This window comes from Pygocentrus nattereri, chromosome 6, assembly GCF_015220715.1.
Source record: "Pygocentrus nattereri isolate fPygNat1 chromosome 6, fPygNat1.pri, whole genome shotgun sequence".
Taxonomy (NCBI): domain Eukaryota; kingdom Metazoa; phylum Chordata; class Actinopteri; order Characiformes; family Serrasalmidae; genus Pygocentrus; species Pygocentrus nattereri.
In genome coordinates, this window is record NC_051216.1 from 36491337 (window position 1) to 36507385 (window position 16049).

The 16049-nt window shown below is 39.0% G+C and overlaps 1 protein-coding gene across 2 annotated transcripts in view; it reads left to right on the forward strand.

The window, feature by feature from the left end:
- rpe (ribulose-5-phosphate-3-epimerase) overlaps positions 1-16049 on the forward strand; it is a 51338-nt gene extending 35289 nt beyond the window's left edge. For both annotated transcript variants that reach the window (XM_017706622.2, XM_017706623.2), the window contains 2 exons: positions 12319-12405; positions 15304-16049. In XM_017706622.2, coding sequence (XP_017562111.1) covers positions 12319-12405; positions 15304-15426 — 210 coding nt within the window. In that variant the 3' untranslated portion in view covers positions 15427-16049. The remainder of the gene's footprint in view (positions 1-12318; positions 12406-15303) is intronic.

The following is a 16049-nucleotide window of genomic DNA, read 5'->3' on the forward strand; positions in this document are numbered from 1 at the left end:
TAAAAAAAAAAAAAAAAAAAAAAAAACATAGGAAGGTACACTGGGGAGAATGACAACAGTCAGTAGGGTACAGAAAGTGGAAAGACATGCCCAATATGCAAACATATGGTATGAAGAGCCAATAGGAATGATGCGGGATTTACACAAGAAGGTTGCATTGACCAAACATTTATCAAGTAAAGCTGATATGCTGATTCAACTCCAAATCATTAAAATGTAAAAGTTTATATTCACATAAATTCACAGATACAGAAACTCCAGCAGCTCAACCGCTGAATCAACTGATGTTTTAGCTAAAACATCAGAACATATTGCACATGAGAGAACCAGCTACTACTGATGGGCAGACAAGACTATTCCATGTGCTAAAACTAGGAGTAAACAGTCTGTCATTCATTGTAAGTGTGCATATATAGTTAGAAGAGGGGGAAATAATCCAGTCACCCTAAATTTTCAGCAGTCTTAAATGATTGGCCTGTTTGTATTTATGTGTAATGACAATTTGAATAAAAATAGCGAATATAGTATATTTAAATGACATTATCTTAACTCCAAATGCTAAAGAAAAACTTAACCCAAATGGCTGAGTTTCAATCTCAACAAATAATTAAGTTAATTTGAATTTTCAGATTCAATTCAGATTGTTACTCTGACTTTCTGTAACATTTCTGTTAACTTTATTCTTTCCTTAAGACATGCTGTTACGTTTTACAGTGCAAGATGTCAGATACCAAGTAGGTTAATTTAAAATGACGTTTCTTGCGTCCTCAGCAGCAGTGGTCTGTGTAGAAGCCTTCCTCTACCAAATGATCCAGCCCATCATGATTCATAACTGTAGCGGCTTCGTAAATCCTGACCCCCAATCAGCTGTGAGGCTGTTTCAGGTGTTTTAAACAGAGGGTGAGAGATGAAGAAGGCAGTTATTTGGGGTAAATAAAAAGGGGCATAAAAAAACTGATGTTGAACAAATAAAACAAGACCTGCAGCTCACATTATTGTTACAGTTGTGAACATATTCAACACGATGCTTTATTTTTCTGTGTTCTGCTCCAGCCACAAAAACACAACTTAAGTTGGACTATGACGAGGAAAGGGCATGAGAGAGAGCTTTCAGTGAAAGATCCGCAATTTTCAGTGAATGTATTAATATTGTGACAATGAGGGTTCTCAGGAAAAACTCAAATGACTAGTTTATGGTTCATAACTTGGCTTTACTGAAGAATTCGCCAGAGAACACAGCAAAACCAAAAGAAAAGGCACATGCTCACTGTTGACTCCCAATGACCAAATGGTTAGCTTGCTAAGCTAAAAACACAGCCTCCCTGATCTAGAAGCTAAAAATCATGTCTAGCTTTCCTCCATCCACCCCTCCACCCATATTATTGCCCTTCAAAATAAGTCTTTCTGTAAACAAACTTGAAAAAACCCAGCATAAACTTTAATTTCTCTGAATCTGGATTTTTCCAGAGGCCAGAAGAACAATAAACGCTACCTGTGTTGGGAGGAATTCTTGTCTGGGGCTGTTTTTGCATGGTTTAAACAGTGCCCCTTCAAGTGAAGGGAATTCTTAATGCTCTGGCATCCAGTTATATTCTAGAGCAGGTGTGGCAATTTCCAGTCTGGCAGGGCCAGAGTCCAGCACATTTGGTCTATTTTACTGCTCAAATATACCTGGGGTCTTATTTATAAAAGATTCATAGGCATAAATGTAATTTTTAATTTTTTTTGGACATTGTATATTGGGTAAGGAGGAAGGAAAAGACCTACAAATCTGAAATAGGAGACATCCATAGATTTAATTTCATCACAAATTTCCCAAACTTAACCATAGTAGAATCTTTGCGCGATAAATAAAACAGAGTGACTAGGGGACAAGGTTAAATTTTTTGATCAAGAATAAAAGAGAAACAGCCAAACACAGACTGCCAAAAGGATTTTACAGCAGGACAAAACCAAAACATGAAACAAGGTAGCTGGAGCTTGGGAACATCGATCACAAAGATTAGATCTAGGTTAAGTTTAGCGAGTTTAACCTTTATCTAGTAAGTTCAGTAATCCAACTTGAACTGAAGAAGACTGTTTGGCACAGATTTAATAGCTATGGATATGGCAAATTATCTTGTCCCAATCATCTTCCTCAAAAGTGAACTGTAGTTCTTTTTTTTCCCACTGTTGTTCAATAATAGTACCAGGGGTAGGGGCTAAAGAGAATATGCTTCTGGCATTAGCATCCATTTCATAAGCATCTGTCATTAAGAGGTGATTTTTGAGGGAGCACTAGGGAATTCTTTAAAGCGTTTAACATAATGCTGAATTTGCTAGAATCTCAAAAATTAGATTTAAGAGGAAATCGATTACCAAGCTGTGAGAAAGTACAGAATGTGTCATCACCATATATATCTTTCATATTTTTAATACCAGCTCTGTGCCAGGTAAGAAACGCAGAATATATCATTGAAGGCAGAAATAAGGGATTGGCTGGAACTGGCATGTGTATAGATGGGAATTGAAGACCAAAATACGTACTGAAGCATTTAAAATTGGGTTAACAAAAGATCAATTAAAGCTAGATGCCAGGGGAGCACGTAATAAGATCTTGCAGTGTCTTTATCACTGTCCATGCAGGAATGCAGTCACTCAACCTATAGTGGCCTTCACACCAAAATAAAAAAGGGAATTCGTTGAAAAAGAGAAGAATTTGGGGAGTATATTCATTTTAACTGAATTTACTCTGCCAATTAAAGACTGGGGAAGGGGGGACCAGCGGGATAGATCTTCCTTGACCTGACACAATAGTGATAGAAAGTTACATTTAAAAAGTTTGTAATATTTACGGGTCAGGATAACACCAAGATATTTGAAACTGTGCGATATCATATGAAAGAACAAGGCAGTGTTAATTTATAACCTGAGAATTAACTGTAGATATTAATGACCTGAAGAACATGTGGCAAAGAGACCTCAGGTTCAGTCATAAATAAAACCGCATTGTCTGCATAAAGGGAAATTTTATGTTCAAGTCCTCCATGCCTAATCCCCTGAATCCCAGGATCTATACAAACAGCGATTGCTAAAGGTTCTATCGTGATGGTGAAGATCAAAGGTGAAAGGGTATCACCCTGACATGTCCCACGAAAAAGAGGGAAAAAACTAGAACAGAGTCCATTGGTTCACACCGAGGCTAAGGGGGACGTATACAGAAGCTTAATCCAAAGATCGGACATGTATCCAATTCATGGCCATGTGACCTTAATGTGAACATTCGTATCGCAGTTTGTGTACTTTTTTCCCACTGCGCGTGCACCATCATTGTGTTACCATGGCAGCAGCACCGAACAAAAGTTAAAGCCTGTAAATGGTGAAAAAGCAACACATCTCACCTTTTTTGCCTTCGTCTCACACTAATAATGAACAGCTGAGAGCAGATTAGAGCTAATTATCTTTGTGGTGAAGGCTCGTTCTTACCGTTAGTTTGTTTGCTGATGATGCATGTGATGCACATGATTCATTCACGTGATGTTACTGAGTAGGATGTGCACATACGGGTCATTTCAGGACACCAGTATGTTCACATTAATGACAGACTGTCATGTCATACAGATCGGATTTGAGCAAAAAATGGGATTTGAGTAATGAGGCTTGTAACGTGAATGTAGCTTAAGTCATCCATCTTCTCACTGAGCCATTTATCAGAACTCTGTGATTTGCAAGCTGTTTCGAGTTCTGTGATTTGTTTGTCCATGTCTGTAGATGCAGTTTCAGGTTTTTCTATTCTATCATAGTAGCTAGAGGAATGGAAGTACCACAATATATCTGACACTCGCTGTGTAAAAGCATGCAGTGTTAACCTCTTGCACCAGACAGAGTCCTCCTTTTTAGGTACATTTAAACTGAAAACTGTTTTTTGTCTTGTTTGATCTACAGTAATATCAATTTGCAGTGCTGTGCGAGTGAGAGTGCTGCTTCAAGTTACCCAGCTGATAAAACCAGCTAGCCTGGGAGGTTATCATTCTCCCATTCTCCAGTGCCACATACACAGCATCATCAGTTTAGTTTCATTTATATCAGTGCAATGCTCTTTCTTTCACTTTCGTTGCTTTGGAATGCACTAATACTAAAATGAAAATACTTCATTGATGATTTGGGGGCAGTCGTGGGCTGGAGGTTAGGGATCTGGCCCTGTGCCTGGAAGGTTGCCGGTTCGATCCCCAGTGCCGACAGTCCCTGACTGAGGTGTCCTTGAGCAAGACACCTAAACCCCAACTGCTCCCCGGGCGCCGTGGTTAGGGCTGCCCACCGCTCCGGGCAAGTGTGCTCACTGCCTCCTAGTGTGTGTGTGTGTGTTCACTAGTGTGTGTATGTGGTGTTTCACTTCACGGATGGGTTAAATGCGGAGATGGAATTTCCCCGTTTGTGGGATAAAAAAGTATCACTTAATCACTTAATTTGATTGTTGAAAGAAGTCCCAGGACAAATTCTGAAGAGTACAGGAGCATTTTTAAGAGCCTTTTTTAACAGCACAGATCCTACAAGAAGCCTCAAAAGAATCAACTACTAAATCTTTGATCTTGCCATGGAGGAGATTAACGAGACTGGGATTCTCAGAATTAATGAGTTATAGAATATCTCTGCACCTTATTCTCACTACCTCATGTCCAGAATCAGTGCTGTGTCGGTGCTGCACTGTCCTATCTGTTTACTGTGTCTAATGTCTGTTTAATTTATCGTATTTATTGTTTCTAGTTTAATTTTTTGTTTGCACACTGTCTGCACATTGGCACTTTGTTCTTTTTGTTCCTTGTTGCACTGTTGTTCCTGGAGGAACGTAATTTCACTCCACTGTGTACTTGTACATCAATCAATCAATCAATCAAGCTTTATTTTGACTTGGAAGTACATTGAGGGCATCCCTCATTTTCAATGTGGCCGAGCATTTACAAAAACAGGGATTGACATGACAAAGAAAGTAATATCTATATTTAATCATTTTAAATTAAAAGTAAATTAAAAAATAACTGAAAAATAGATCAATACTAAAAATAAAACAAGGTTTAATTGATAAGAGATTAAGATCAGAAGAAGATAAGAGATTAATACAATAAAATATAGCTCTGTAATTTTCTGTGTTCAGCATGAATTGAATCAGCTGAGCAATATAAAATTGTGTCATCTGCATAAAGGTGAATTTTGCCGTCTGAGGTAGAAGCAGAGGCAGCAATATCATTTATGTATATATTAAATAAAACTGGACCCAAAATGGAACCTTGTGGTACGCCTTTAGATACAGATACTGTAAAAAACACCTTGTGTTCTTACCCTGTACTTTGGTTTACTTTAACTTTATAGGGTTCCACGCAAACAACTCTTTCCTACAGCAGCCGTGGTTTTGAATGATCTATCTACTAGTGCAGACTTTCCCCAAACCCAAATCCTTCCCCCAATAACATGAATACGCACGCACGCACGCACGCACACATACGCGCGCACACACACACACACACACACACACACACACACACACACACACACACACACATATATATATATATATATATATATATATATATATATATATATATATATATATATATATATATATATATATACACATACATACATACATACATACATAAACACACAGATACAATATGTACAAAGTGTTCGCTGCTCGGAAATCAATAGAGGTATTCAGCCATCCCGTATGCAGTTCCCCATGAGTGAAAGTTGCATGGCAGAGAGAGAGAATGTGTGGTCACAAAGTTCCAATTAAGGTTGCTCGCCACTCATTGGTTTTACCAGCGGTTGAGTCCTGGGTTACTCCTTCCTTCGACTCTGTCTTCCCATGAAAAATAAAGCCACCAACAGCAAAAGTTGTGCGCACAACTGCAAAGAATGAGCATCAAAAAACAGAGAAAATAGATCCAAGGCGAAACTGCCCACGCTCAATCACCATGCCCGAGTTCTTTCTCTCCCGCCATCTTCCTCACCCTTGTTTTGGATTCTCCTGTCCTCTCCGATTGGTTGACTGGCCCATCTCATCCTCCGCCCACAGGGTACGTGGTTTCATAAGAGAGAACTGGAATCGCCCTCTTTTCCACTGGCAATCCGTTATGAAAGTCCCATGTACAGTAAAATATAGTACACATGCATTCAATGTCACAATACCAAATCTGATTTATAATTATTCAATGCCATGCATTGATTTCTGTCAGTGAGGTAGTTTTGGGTCCATTCCAGAGCAGTTGCATCAAAGCCAATCTTTTCTAAATTCCGTAAAAGAAGTGTGATCAACTGTCAAATGCTTTTGTTAAGTCAATAAAAACAGCTGCACAATGTTTCTTCTTGTCTATGTCTGAATAAAGATAATTTAAAACCAGTGTCATAGCAGAGATAGTGCTGTGACCTTCTCTGAAACCAGACTGATATTTAGATAAAACAGAATTTTCGTGAAGAAATTATTTCAGTTGCTGGTTTACTAGAGATTCTAAAATTTTTGCTAACACAACCGTTTTGATATTGGCCTATAATTATTCAGATCTGTTGTCTCACCACCTTTACGCAGAGGAATTGCATGAGCTGTTTTCTAGACCCTGGGAATTCTGCAAGATAAAACTGAAAAATTAAAAATGATAAAATGTATTCTAAAATAATTGGGGCTGCAAGACGCAATATAAAGGGGTCCAGCCCATCTTCTCCAGTGGCTTTTCGTGGATTCATTTGTAACTAAGTATGGAGAAAATGACTAGAGTGAGAAGAGACCATGCGTTTTAGAAACAGTAGAGTTGAGATAATTGAGATTATTGAAAAGGTTTGTGCTATTTCTATCAAAGATGTGGCCAGCCGCAGCAAAATGTGAGTTAAAAGCTTGACATATTTCCTTCTGGGCAGAAATCAGCTGTGATCATCAACTAAAACACTGGTTAGAAAAGGAGGGAAATTACTTTTTTCAGGGAATTTACTATTTTCCAGAAGTTTTGAGGGTTTCTAGTGCTGGTGATTAAGCTGAGGTAGCATTCTGATTTAGCTTTTCTAACAGCAGAGCTACATTTATTTCTCAACTGTCTAAAGGTAAGCCAATGGTCTCTCTTCTGACCACCCGAGAGCCTGTTTTGTTTGTACAACTGTTTCTAATGCATCCGATGGGACAATGATCACTTATGCCAAGTTCAAAAACTCCTGAGGCAGTAATTTTGTCAGCTTTATTGGACAGTATTAGATCTGTCAGGGTTGACTTGGTGGGTTCTTTCAGATTTGGGTGAGTTGGTTCATTGATTAACTGTGTTAGGGAAAGATTGCCACATATTTCTCGTAAGTGATCGGATGCATTAGAAAGCCAGTTGAGGTTAAAATCACCTAGGATCAGCAATTCAGAAGCACTAAATTTGGATAAAAGATCAGCTAATTCCTTGACTGCAGAGTGTGGGGCAGAAGGAGGCCTGTATATCCCAATTACAGGCCTGATAGTTTTCAGGTGCCACGCCGGAATTGCGGCATACTGACGTGTCTGCGAGAAAAAAAGGTTCGCCTAGTGCAGGGGTCGGCAACCTTTTTGACTCAGAGCCATAAAAGCAAAATAATTGGAAATTTATTTCAGTGAGAGCCACATAATATATTAAAACGACGACGACATCTCACTCTAGTGAACGGGGGGGTGACGACGCTGACATGTCAGTCAAGCGAACCGAAACTAAATAGCGGACGTTTGTGATATTCCGCCCAAACATTTGTTTACAGTTGTGCTCAAAATAATAGCAGTGTCTTTTAAAAAATGAGTATATGTCAAAATTCTTCTAACAAATTGTACTTTAATGAACACAAATGCATTGGGGACACAGCACATTCTGTTCCAAAGCAGGACAATTGGGAAAAGTAATTAAAACTCAAATAATAATAATGATATTTCACAGAAAGTCAGAAACGTAATGTTCAAAAAAATAGCAGCGTTGACATCTTTTCTTGGAAACTCAAAAATGTACTGCACAAACTAAGAAATTCTTGATAAGTCAACTTGGTTGAGTATCCTAAACTAATATTTTGTTGCAAAACCACGGTTTCTGATAACTGCTTCACATCTGTGGTGCATGGAGTCAACCAATTTCTGGCAACGGTCAACAGGTATTGCAGCCCAGGCCAATTGTACTATATTCCACAATTCCCCTGCGTTTCTTGGTTTTGCCTCATGCACTGCATTTTTTATGTCAGCCCACAAGTTTTCTGTGGGATTAAGGTCCGGGGATTGTGCTGGCCACTCCATCAGTTGAATCATGTTCGTTTGGAACCATGCTTTTGCTCGCTTGCTGGTATGTTTTGGGTCATTATCTTGTTGAAAGGTCCACCTCAAAGGCATTTCCTCTTCAGCATATGGAAGCATGACTTCTTCCAATATCCTGATGTACTCAAATTGATCCATGATCCCTGGTATGCGATAAATAGGACCAACACCGTAGTAGGAGAAACATCCCCATATCATGATGCTTCCACCACCATGCTTAACCGTCTTCACTGAGTACTGTGGCTTGTATTCTGTGCTTGCAGGACGTCTGACGTACTGTCTGTGACCCTTGGACCCAAAAAGAAGAACCTTGCTTTCATCAGTCCACAAAATGTTACGCCATTTCTTCTCAGGCCACTCAATGTGTTCTTTGGCAAATTCTAACCGCTTCTGCACATGTCTTTTATTTAACAGTGGGACTTTGCGGGGGCTTCTTGCTGGTAGGTTGATTTCAACAAGACGTCTTCTGATTGTACCAGTACTCACAGTCAACTGAAGGTCTTCCTTGATCCTCTTGGAGCCGATCATTGGCTGAGCCTTTACCAGTTTGGCTATTCTCCTATCCATTCGAGGAGTTGTTTTTCTTTTTCTTCCACGTTTTTCTGGTTTTTCTTCCCATTTCAAAGCATTGGAGATCATTTTAGCTGAACAGCCAATCACTTTCTGTACTTCTTTATAGGTTTTCCCCTCTTTTATTAGTTTCTTTATTAAAAACGCTCATCTTTAGAACAGTGTCTTGAACGACCCATTTTTCTTGTTTTTTCAGGACAAATGCACAGCCAGCATGTCAGTTGCCTTGCTCCTTAAATAAGGATCACCTGTTTACACCCTTTTTTCCCAGAATGCCCTCCCTAAGTGACGGCCTCCCTAATTGAACTCACCACTGCTATTTATTTGAACACACCCTTTTCAGTTAATCATTCAATTTCACAGAATCTGCAGTATGCATGGGTGGCCTGTTGGGTTTGTTGGTTTTCTATACCCTTATTATACCCTCCAAAAACTTACTTGTGGTGTAGAGGTTGAAATTTTAACAAAAACATTGATTTATCTTGCTGCTGTTGGGGCACTGCTATTATTTTGAGCACTACTGTAAGTCTCAAAAATAATATACGTTAATTAAATTAATTATTTTCAAAAGCTGAGCCGCATCAGAGGGATCAAAGCCGCGGGTTGCCGACCCCTGGCCTCGTGATCTGACCATAGGATCTGACACTTCTCTTGATCTGACATCCGCAGGTTTCACTGTAACCAACACCAAGGCCGAGCCTACTAGCCATTAAGCCAGTCAGAAACAGGGCGGGCGGGACTTGCTTTGACCAAACAAATTGATAGATTCAGTAGGAAATCCCGGGAAATACACGTGCAAATTTTTTTTCAAGTGTCAATGCGAAACGTATAAACTCAGCCAGGAAAGAGGAGGAAAAAGGTAGAGCGTGTTGTTTTTCCCCAGATTCTCAGAAATCACTGCTGGTGAGACGCTCGGCTCCAACAAGAAGCAACTGCTGAAGTTCTGATCATGGAACACAACTATATTAAGCCTATATTAAGGGGAAAATGGAACTGAATAGTAATTTTAGGGCTGTAGTATTATTTATGAGTTTGTTGCACTGTAACTGTTTCAAAATATTTTAAATAAATGGTACATAGTTTGCTATTATATTTTTAAAAGAAATGAATGTGTCCTTGTTCATGTCATTTAGTCAATGGTTAGGCAACTAATCAATTCCTAGTTTACTTTGGAGTATTGTTATTGCCTCCTGCTGACCGTTCTTGGCATGGCTGTAGTATCTGTAGTCTCCTATGCTATAGAAGCAATAAGGTATGTGACTAGTTAAAAACAGGTATGGATTCCTGAACAGGCCTGCTAGTCCCAAGAGTTCTGGTAATCTGCACAAGCTTCTGAAATATAGGCTTATATTGGGTTTGTTTATCTCATGTCTGAATGTTGTTCATGTATTTCAACAAAATTCAACACAATCTATCATTGAAGGGACTAATTCAAAAGCAGAAATTCTTTGACAGTAATGAAGATCAGGGTTATACATAGACGTGTATATATATGCGCCCAGGGTCCAACAAGTTATGTGTTAAGTGTGTCGCATACATAGCACCCCCACCCTGCTCACCTCCCGAGCAGAGAAAAAAAGTTCAGGCTCAGGAATTTTTCCCACTATCACCCCTGCAATTAAAACAAGAGTTGTTTTTTCTGAGTGAAACCTCAAGGGCTGAGAACTCATAACATTTTTCTTTAGATACTGCACATAAAACAGTAGTTTATAAACGTTTATAACGTTCAGGCTGATCGTTCAGGGTGTGAGTCTGTGAGCGAGCTTGGCCGGATGATCTTCTGGAGGCGGGGATGTCCCTCGGAGCTAAGCCATGCTTCTGCAGGCCAGGAGCGGCCGACTGCCCAGTGGGGTTTGTGGATGGAGCGGGGGTGAAGTTTATGGCTTGAGAGCTCACTCTGATGGTTTTTGTTGGAGTGGCATCATTCAGCTCTTCCAGTACGGACAACCTGTTGTTTAGACAGGTCTTCCGAGTTATCGGGTGGCGGGTGGAGCGTCTAACACCCCGTGAACCTCCACCTGCAACGGACCATGGCTCAGCCTGGCACGGTGTGGAGCAGTACACCTTTGTGGTCTTGGGCTTAGCTCCGAGCCGAGGCCAGTGCTCCTCATCCCTCGGAGCTAAGCCATGCTTCTGCAGGCCAGGAGCGGCCGACTGCCCAGTGGGGTTTGTGGATGGAGCGGGGGTGAAGTTTATGGCTTGAGAGCTCACTCTGATGGTTTTTGTTGGAGTGGCATCATTCAGCTCTTCCAGTACGGAGAACCTGTTGTTTAGACAGGTCTTCCGAGTTATCGGGTGGCGGGTGGAGCGTCTAACACCCCGTGAACCTCCACCTGCAACGGACCATGGCTCAGCCTGGCGCGGTGTGGAGCAGTACACCTTTGCGGTCTTGGGCTTAGCTCCGAGCCGAGGCCAGTGCTCCTCATCCCCCACAGCCGAAGCAGCCGCTCGAGGTAGACTGCCGTCTAACACCGCGCTGATCGCTTAAGATGTTGCCATCATGCAGTCAAGGAAATCCTCATCGTCTTTAATCTGGTGAAGCATAGAGATTCTTCCCTCGAGTTCCAAGACCTTCTGGCTCAGCCACAGACAGCTATTACAACCAGCTGGAGAGCTGAGTGGGGCCATGTCTTTAAACAGTCCAGTAGGCTAAAATAAATAAATACAATTAAAATAAACAATTAAAGTTTCTGAAACAGAAACTTAGACACACAATTCTTATACCCATGTCATCAAATAAGTGGCCATTCCAAAAAAGAACACTTCAGTATTCTGTTTAACAATAAATAAAACAAACTAAAAACTAAAACAAATGAAACAAAAAAAACTAGAAATAAAACAAACAAACAAAAAAAAACTAAATAAAACAATTCCCAACAATTACTTGACAAACACACACATTTTACATGCATACAAGCAGGAACTTAAGATGGCTGTGGTAAAATTTAAAATTGTTAATTTTTATATTTAAGTAAATCTAAATGCTTTTAAAATAAAAAAAAAACAATTAAATCTAAATGCCTTTATAAAAAAAAAAAGCTAATGAACAAATTTCAAAATGTATTTCTTCATATTTGCTATATAAAACATTTACGCAGAGCTGTTTTATCTTAGTCCGGTTGCCTCAAACCCCTGAGCTTCACTCACAAAAATCTGTTCACTCCAGTTTCTCAAGCAAAAACCTTGTCGCACTGTTAATAAAAGGCACTTGTTGTAAGCACCATGTTTCCGGCTTCATCTTTTCCTACACTGACGCCACAATATATTACTTTCATCTGTCGGAAGTGGCTGTACTTTTTTACTATGTAACAATTAGAATTAGAATCAACAGGGATGTTATTTATTTCTGTAGTCCATGAATAAATGATCAGCAAATATATAATTAAAAGAGGTTAAACATCGTTGCCTAGCTGAAACAACTGTAGATTCATGTATTTTTGTCAAATGTGCTGAATACTTTTATTAATTCTTCACAGGTCAGCTGGTTAAGGAGTCAGTTTCCTTCCCTAGACATTGAGGTAGATGGAGGAGTTGGACCAGACACAATTCACAAATGTGCAGAGGTATAAGTGATGAATACTGCACCATATACAGCACCTACAGTTAGCTCCATAATTATTAGCACATTTGATGAAGAGGAGGGAAAGGCCATAAAAATGTCTGTGGTTATTTATCTTGATCTCTAACTGAGACTGAGAATCTTTAGTAAAATACCTTTAGTAAATTGTCAAACAACCTTTTTTTTTTTTTTTTTTTAATAAAATAAACAAAACCATGCGTGACAGTTATTGGCACTCCTTCATTTGATGCTTTGTGCAACCTCCCTTTACTAACATAACAGCAACAGTGAAAAATATTTGAAGTAACAAGGTGGTAGGTACAAACACACCATTAATGTTGATGTAATAACATATGTGTAAGCAGTAAATTAAATTTTTAAGTATATTTAAAAAAAAGAAACACCTCCCACATACCAGGTAAGTTATGTGGTGTAAAATGATAGCACAAAATACAAATGGTACTGAATTAAATGGTAAGTGTCTCATGTGATTCTTTATGTGAATGTCTTTATTTTACACCCCAGATTTGGAGGGGTGGTGTGGAATTACAGCAGTCATATGCAAATGTTTGGGCACCTTAGTGTTTTTTTTTTTTTTTGTACAGTGGTCAGGTGTGTGTGTGTGTGTGTGTGTGTGTGTGTGTGTGTGTGTGTGTGTATATAATTTTATCAGGTGCATGTACTGTGCTGTTTCTCTGTGCTGACATTTAAAGATCCTTTTTGCATATGTCCATTTAAGTTTTATTCCTAGACCATATTCCAAGATGCCTCAGAAGTCAGGGAGAAGGAAAAAAAAAAAATCCCCGACAAGTTTCACAGGGCACACATTTGTTGGTTGATGTGCTGAACTGTGTCATTACTGTTTGTTTTGTGTGAAAATATGTTGGCTATCTATTGCAGTGTTGGTTGGCTGCTATCTCACTCGCTGTAGTGGCACTGACACTAGCTTTAATGGCGGCAAAAAGTGGTTTAATGATTCTTCTGAAAATAGTCTTTTATTTTGGTAATGTGGTCTTCTGCACATTAACTGAGATCTCCTGTTTTTGTCTTTCGTTTAAGAAATCAACAATTACAAAAATTACAATATAACAAAAAAGGTTATGGCATACAATATACTATATCTTTTATTTTTACAATATGTTAAACAAATCAAAAATTTGGCAAAAGAAATATGTCATATATACACTTATTTTCACGTAAAGTCACCAAACATGTATAATCAGGGGTATTCAAACTTTTGCATATGATTGTACATTTTCTTCCAGACAGGTTCATTACAATTCTAGTTGTTTTACGTTTCTTAATAATTGCTCTAACAATTATATGGGTATTTTCAGGTGTTACGGTCAACACTTATCTCATTACATTTTTGTATTCTATAATTTTCTTTATGTTGAGGAATGACTACATTTTTTTTTCTCCAATTTATTAATTAAAAAAAAGTAAATTAATTAAATTTTTTTCTTCAAGAAGTTGGTAAGAATTTCTAGGGGTGCTGATAATTATGACGCATGATTGTATTTTCTTCAACTAAAGTTACTTCAATTGAAGATTACATATTTTCAGTGTGCAACTGAGTTAAGTTTTAGTAACTTACAGTGGGGGGAAAAAAAATTTATTTAGTCAGTCACCAATTGTGCAAGTTCTCCCACTTAAAAAGATGATCATTGTCATGCTGAAAGACCCAGCCACGTTTCATCTTCAATGCCCTTGCTGATGGAAGGAGGTTTGCACTCAAAACCTCACAATACATGGCCCCATTCATTCTTTCATGTACACGGACCAGTCGTCCTGGTCCCTTTGCAGAGAAACAGCCCCAAAGCATGATGTTGCCACCCCCATGCTTCACAGTTGATATGGTGTTCTTTGGATGCAACTCAGCATTCACTCTCCTCCAAACACGACAAGTTGTGTTTGTACCAAACAGTTCTACTTTGGTTTCATCTGACCATATGACATTCTCCCAATACTCTTCCGGAACATGCAAATGCTCTCTAGCAAACTTCAGACGCGCCCGGATATGTACTGGCTTAAGCAGGGGGACACGTCTGCAAGATGTGAGTCCCTGGCGGCGTAGTGTGTTACTGACAGTAGCCTTTGTAATGTTGGTCCCAGCTTTCTGCAGGTCATTCACTAGGTCCCCCCGTGTGGTTCTGGGATTTCTGCTCACCGTTCTTGTGATCATTTTGACCCCCACGGGCTGAGATCTTGCGTGGAGCCCCTGATCGAGGGAGATTAGCAGTGGTCTTGTAGGTCTTCCATTTTCTGACTATTGCTCCCACAGTAGATTTCTTCACACCAAGCTGCTTGCCTATGGCAGATTTAGTCTTCCCAGCCCTGTTCAGGTCTACAATCTTGTTTCTGGTGTCCTTCCACAGCTCTTTGGTCTTCACCATAGTGGAGTTTGGAGTGTGACTGTTTGAGGTTGTGGACAGGTGACTTTTATACAATTAACGAGGTCAAACAGGTGCCATTAATACAGGTAATGAGTGGAGGACAGAGGAGCCTCTTACAGAAGAAGTTACAAGTCTGTGACAGCCAGAAATCTTGCTTGTTTGTAGGTGACCAAATACTTATTTTCCACCATTATTTGCAAATAAATTATTTAAAAATCAGACAACGTGATTTTCTGAATTTCTTTTCCTCATTTTGTCTCTCATAGTTGAGGTCTACCTATGATGTCAATTACAGGCCTCTGTCATCTTTTTAAGTGGGAGAACTTGCACAATTGTTGACTGACTAAATACTTTTTGTCCCCACTGTGTTTGTTTATTTTTCGTTATTTGATCCTGAATTTTTTTTCATTTGATTTTGATTTCATATCATAGAAAATAAGTATGTACCACTTTATATAAACCTGCAAGTGCAATTTGATCTGACTTTTCTGTTTTATGTCTCTCAGGTAGGGGCAAACATGATTGTATCAGGGAGTGCTGTAGTGGGCAGTGATGATCCTCGATCCGTAATTGCTCTCCTCAAAGATGTTGTTATTGAGGCCATCCAGAAACGATTTCTGGACCGCTAACTGTTGTTTTATTTTTTCATTTGGATGTTTTTCTTTTTCTTAATGTTTTCCAGCACCACTGAAATTCTATAATACCTCTGTCTGTGTTTGAATGATATTTTTGAAGACACGGTTAAGATAATTGAATCCTTAGTGATATTTGGTGACAGACTTGTGTATCTAGTGCAGAACATGCCTTTTGACAGAGGACTGTGATTCCTATCTTCATTGTGACTGCTTTTCTGGAATACCAGTACAGTGGGCCATTGTTTTCATTTTAGGTACCTCAATCTAAACACACTATGTATCCTCAAACACTTTTCATACAGGTTTGAGATCTTTAATTAGCTTGGACATTTCTTCTAATTTTGCTTTTTTTTTTTTTTTTTTAAATACTATGAACTTGGCATATGTTTTCTTTGAATGACTTTTCGGGGGGAACAGTTATTTCAGAAATTTATTAAGAAGTTAACATTTAGTGTGTTCAAAGCTTGGAGAATAGAAACGATTTAATGCTACGGCTGGCAGACAGTAGTTTATTTGAAGATTACGTGTTGACAATTAATCCATAATACATTTGTAAAATGTGGCCTTGAAAATTGCACTGCAATACATTTAATGCAGAAATAAAAATATCCACAAGG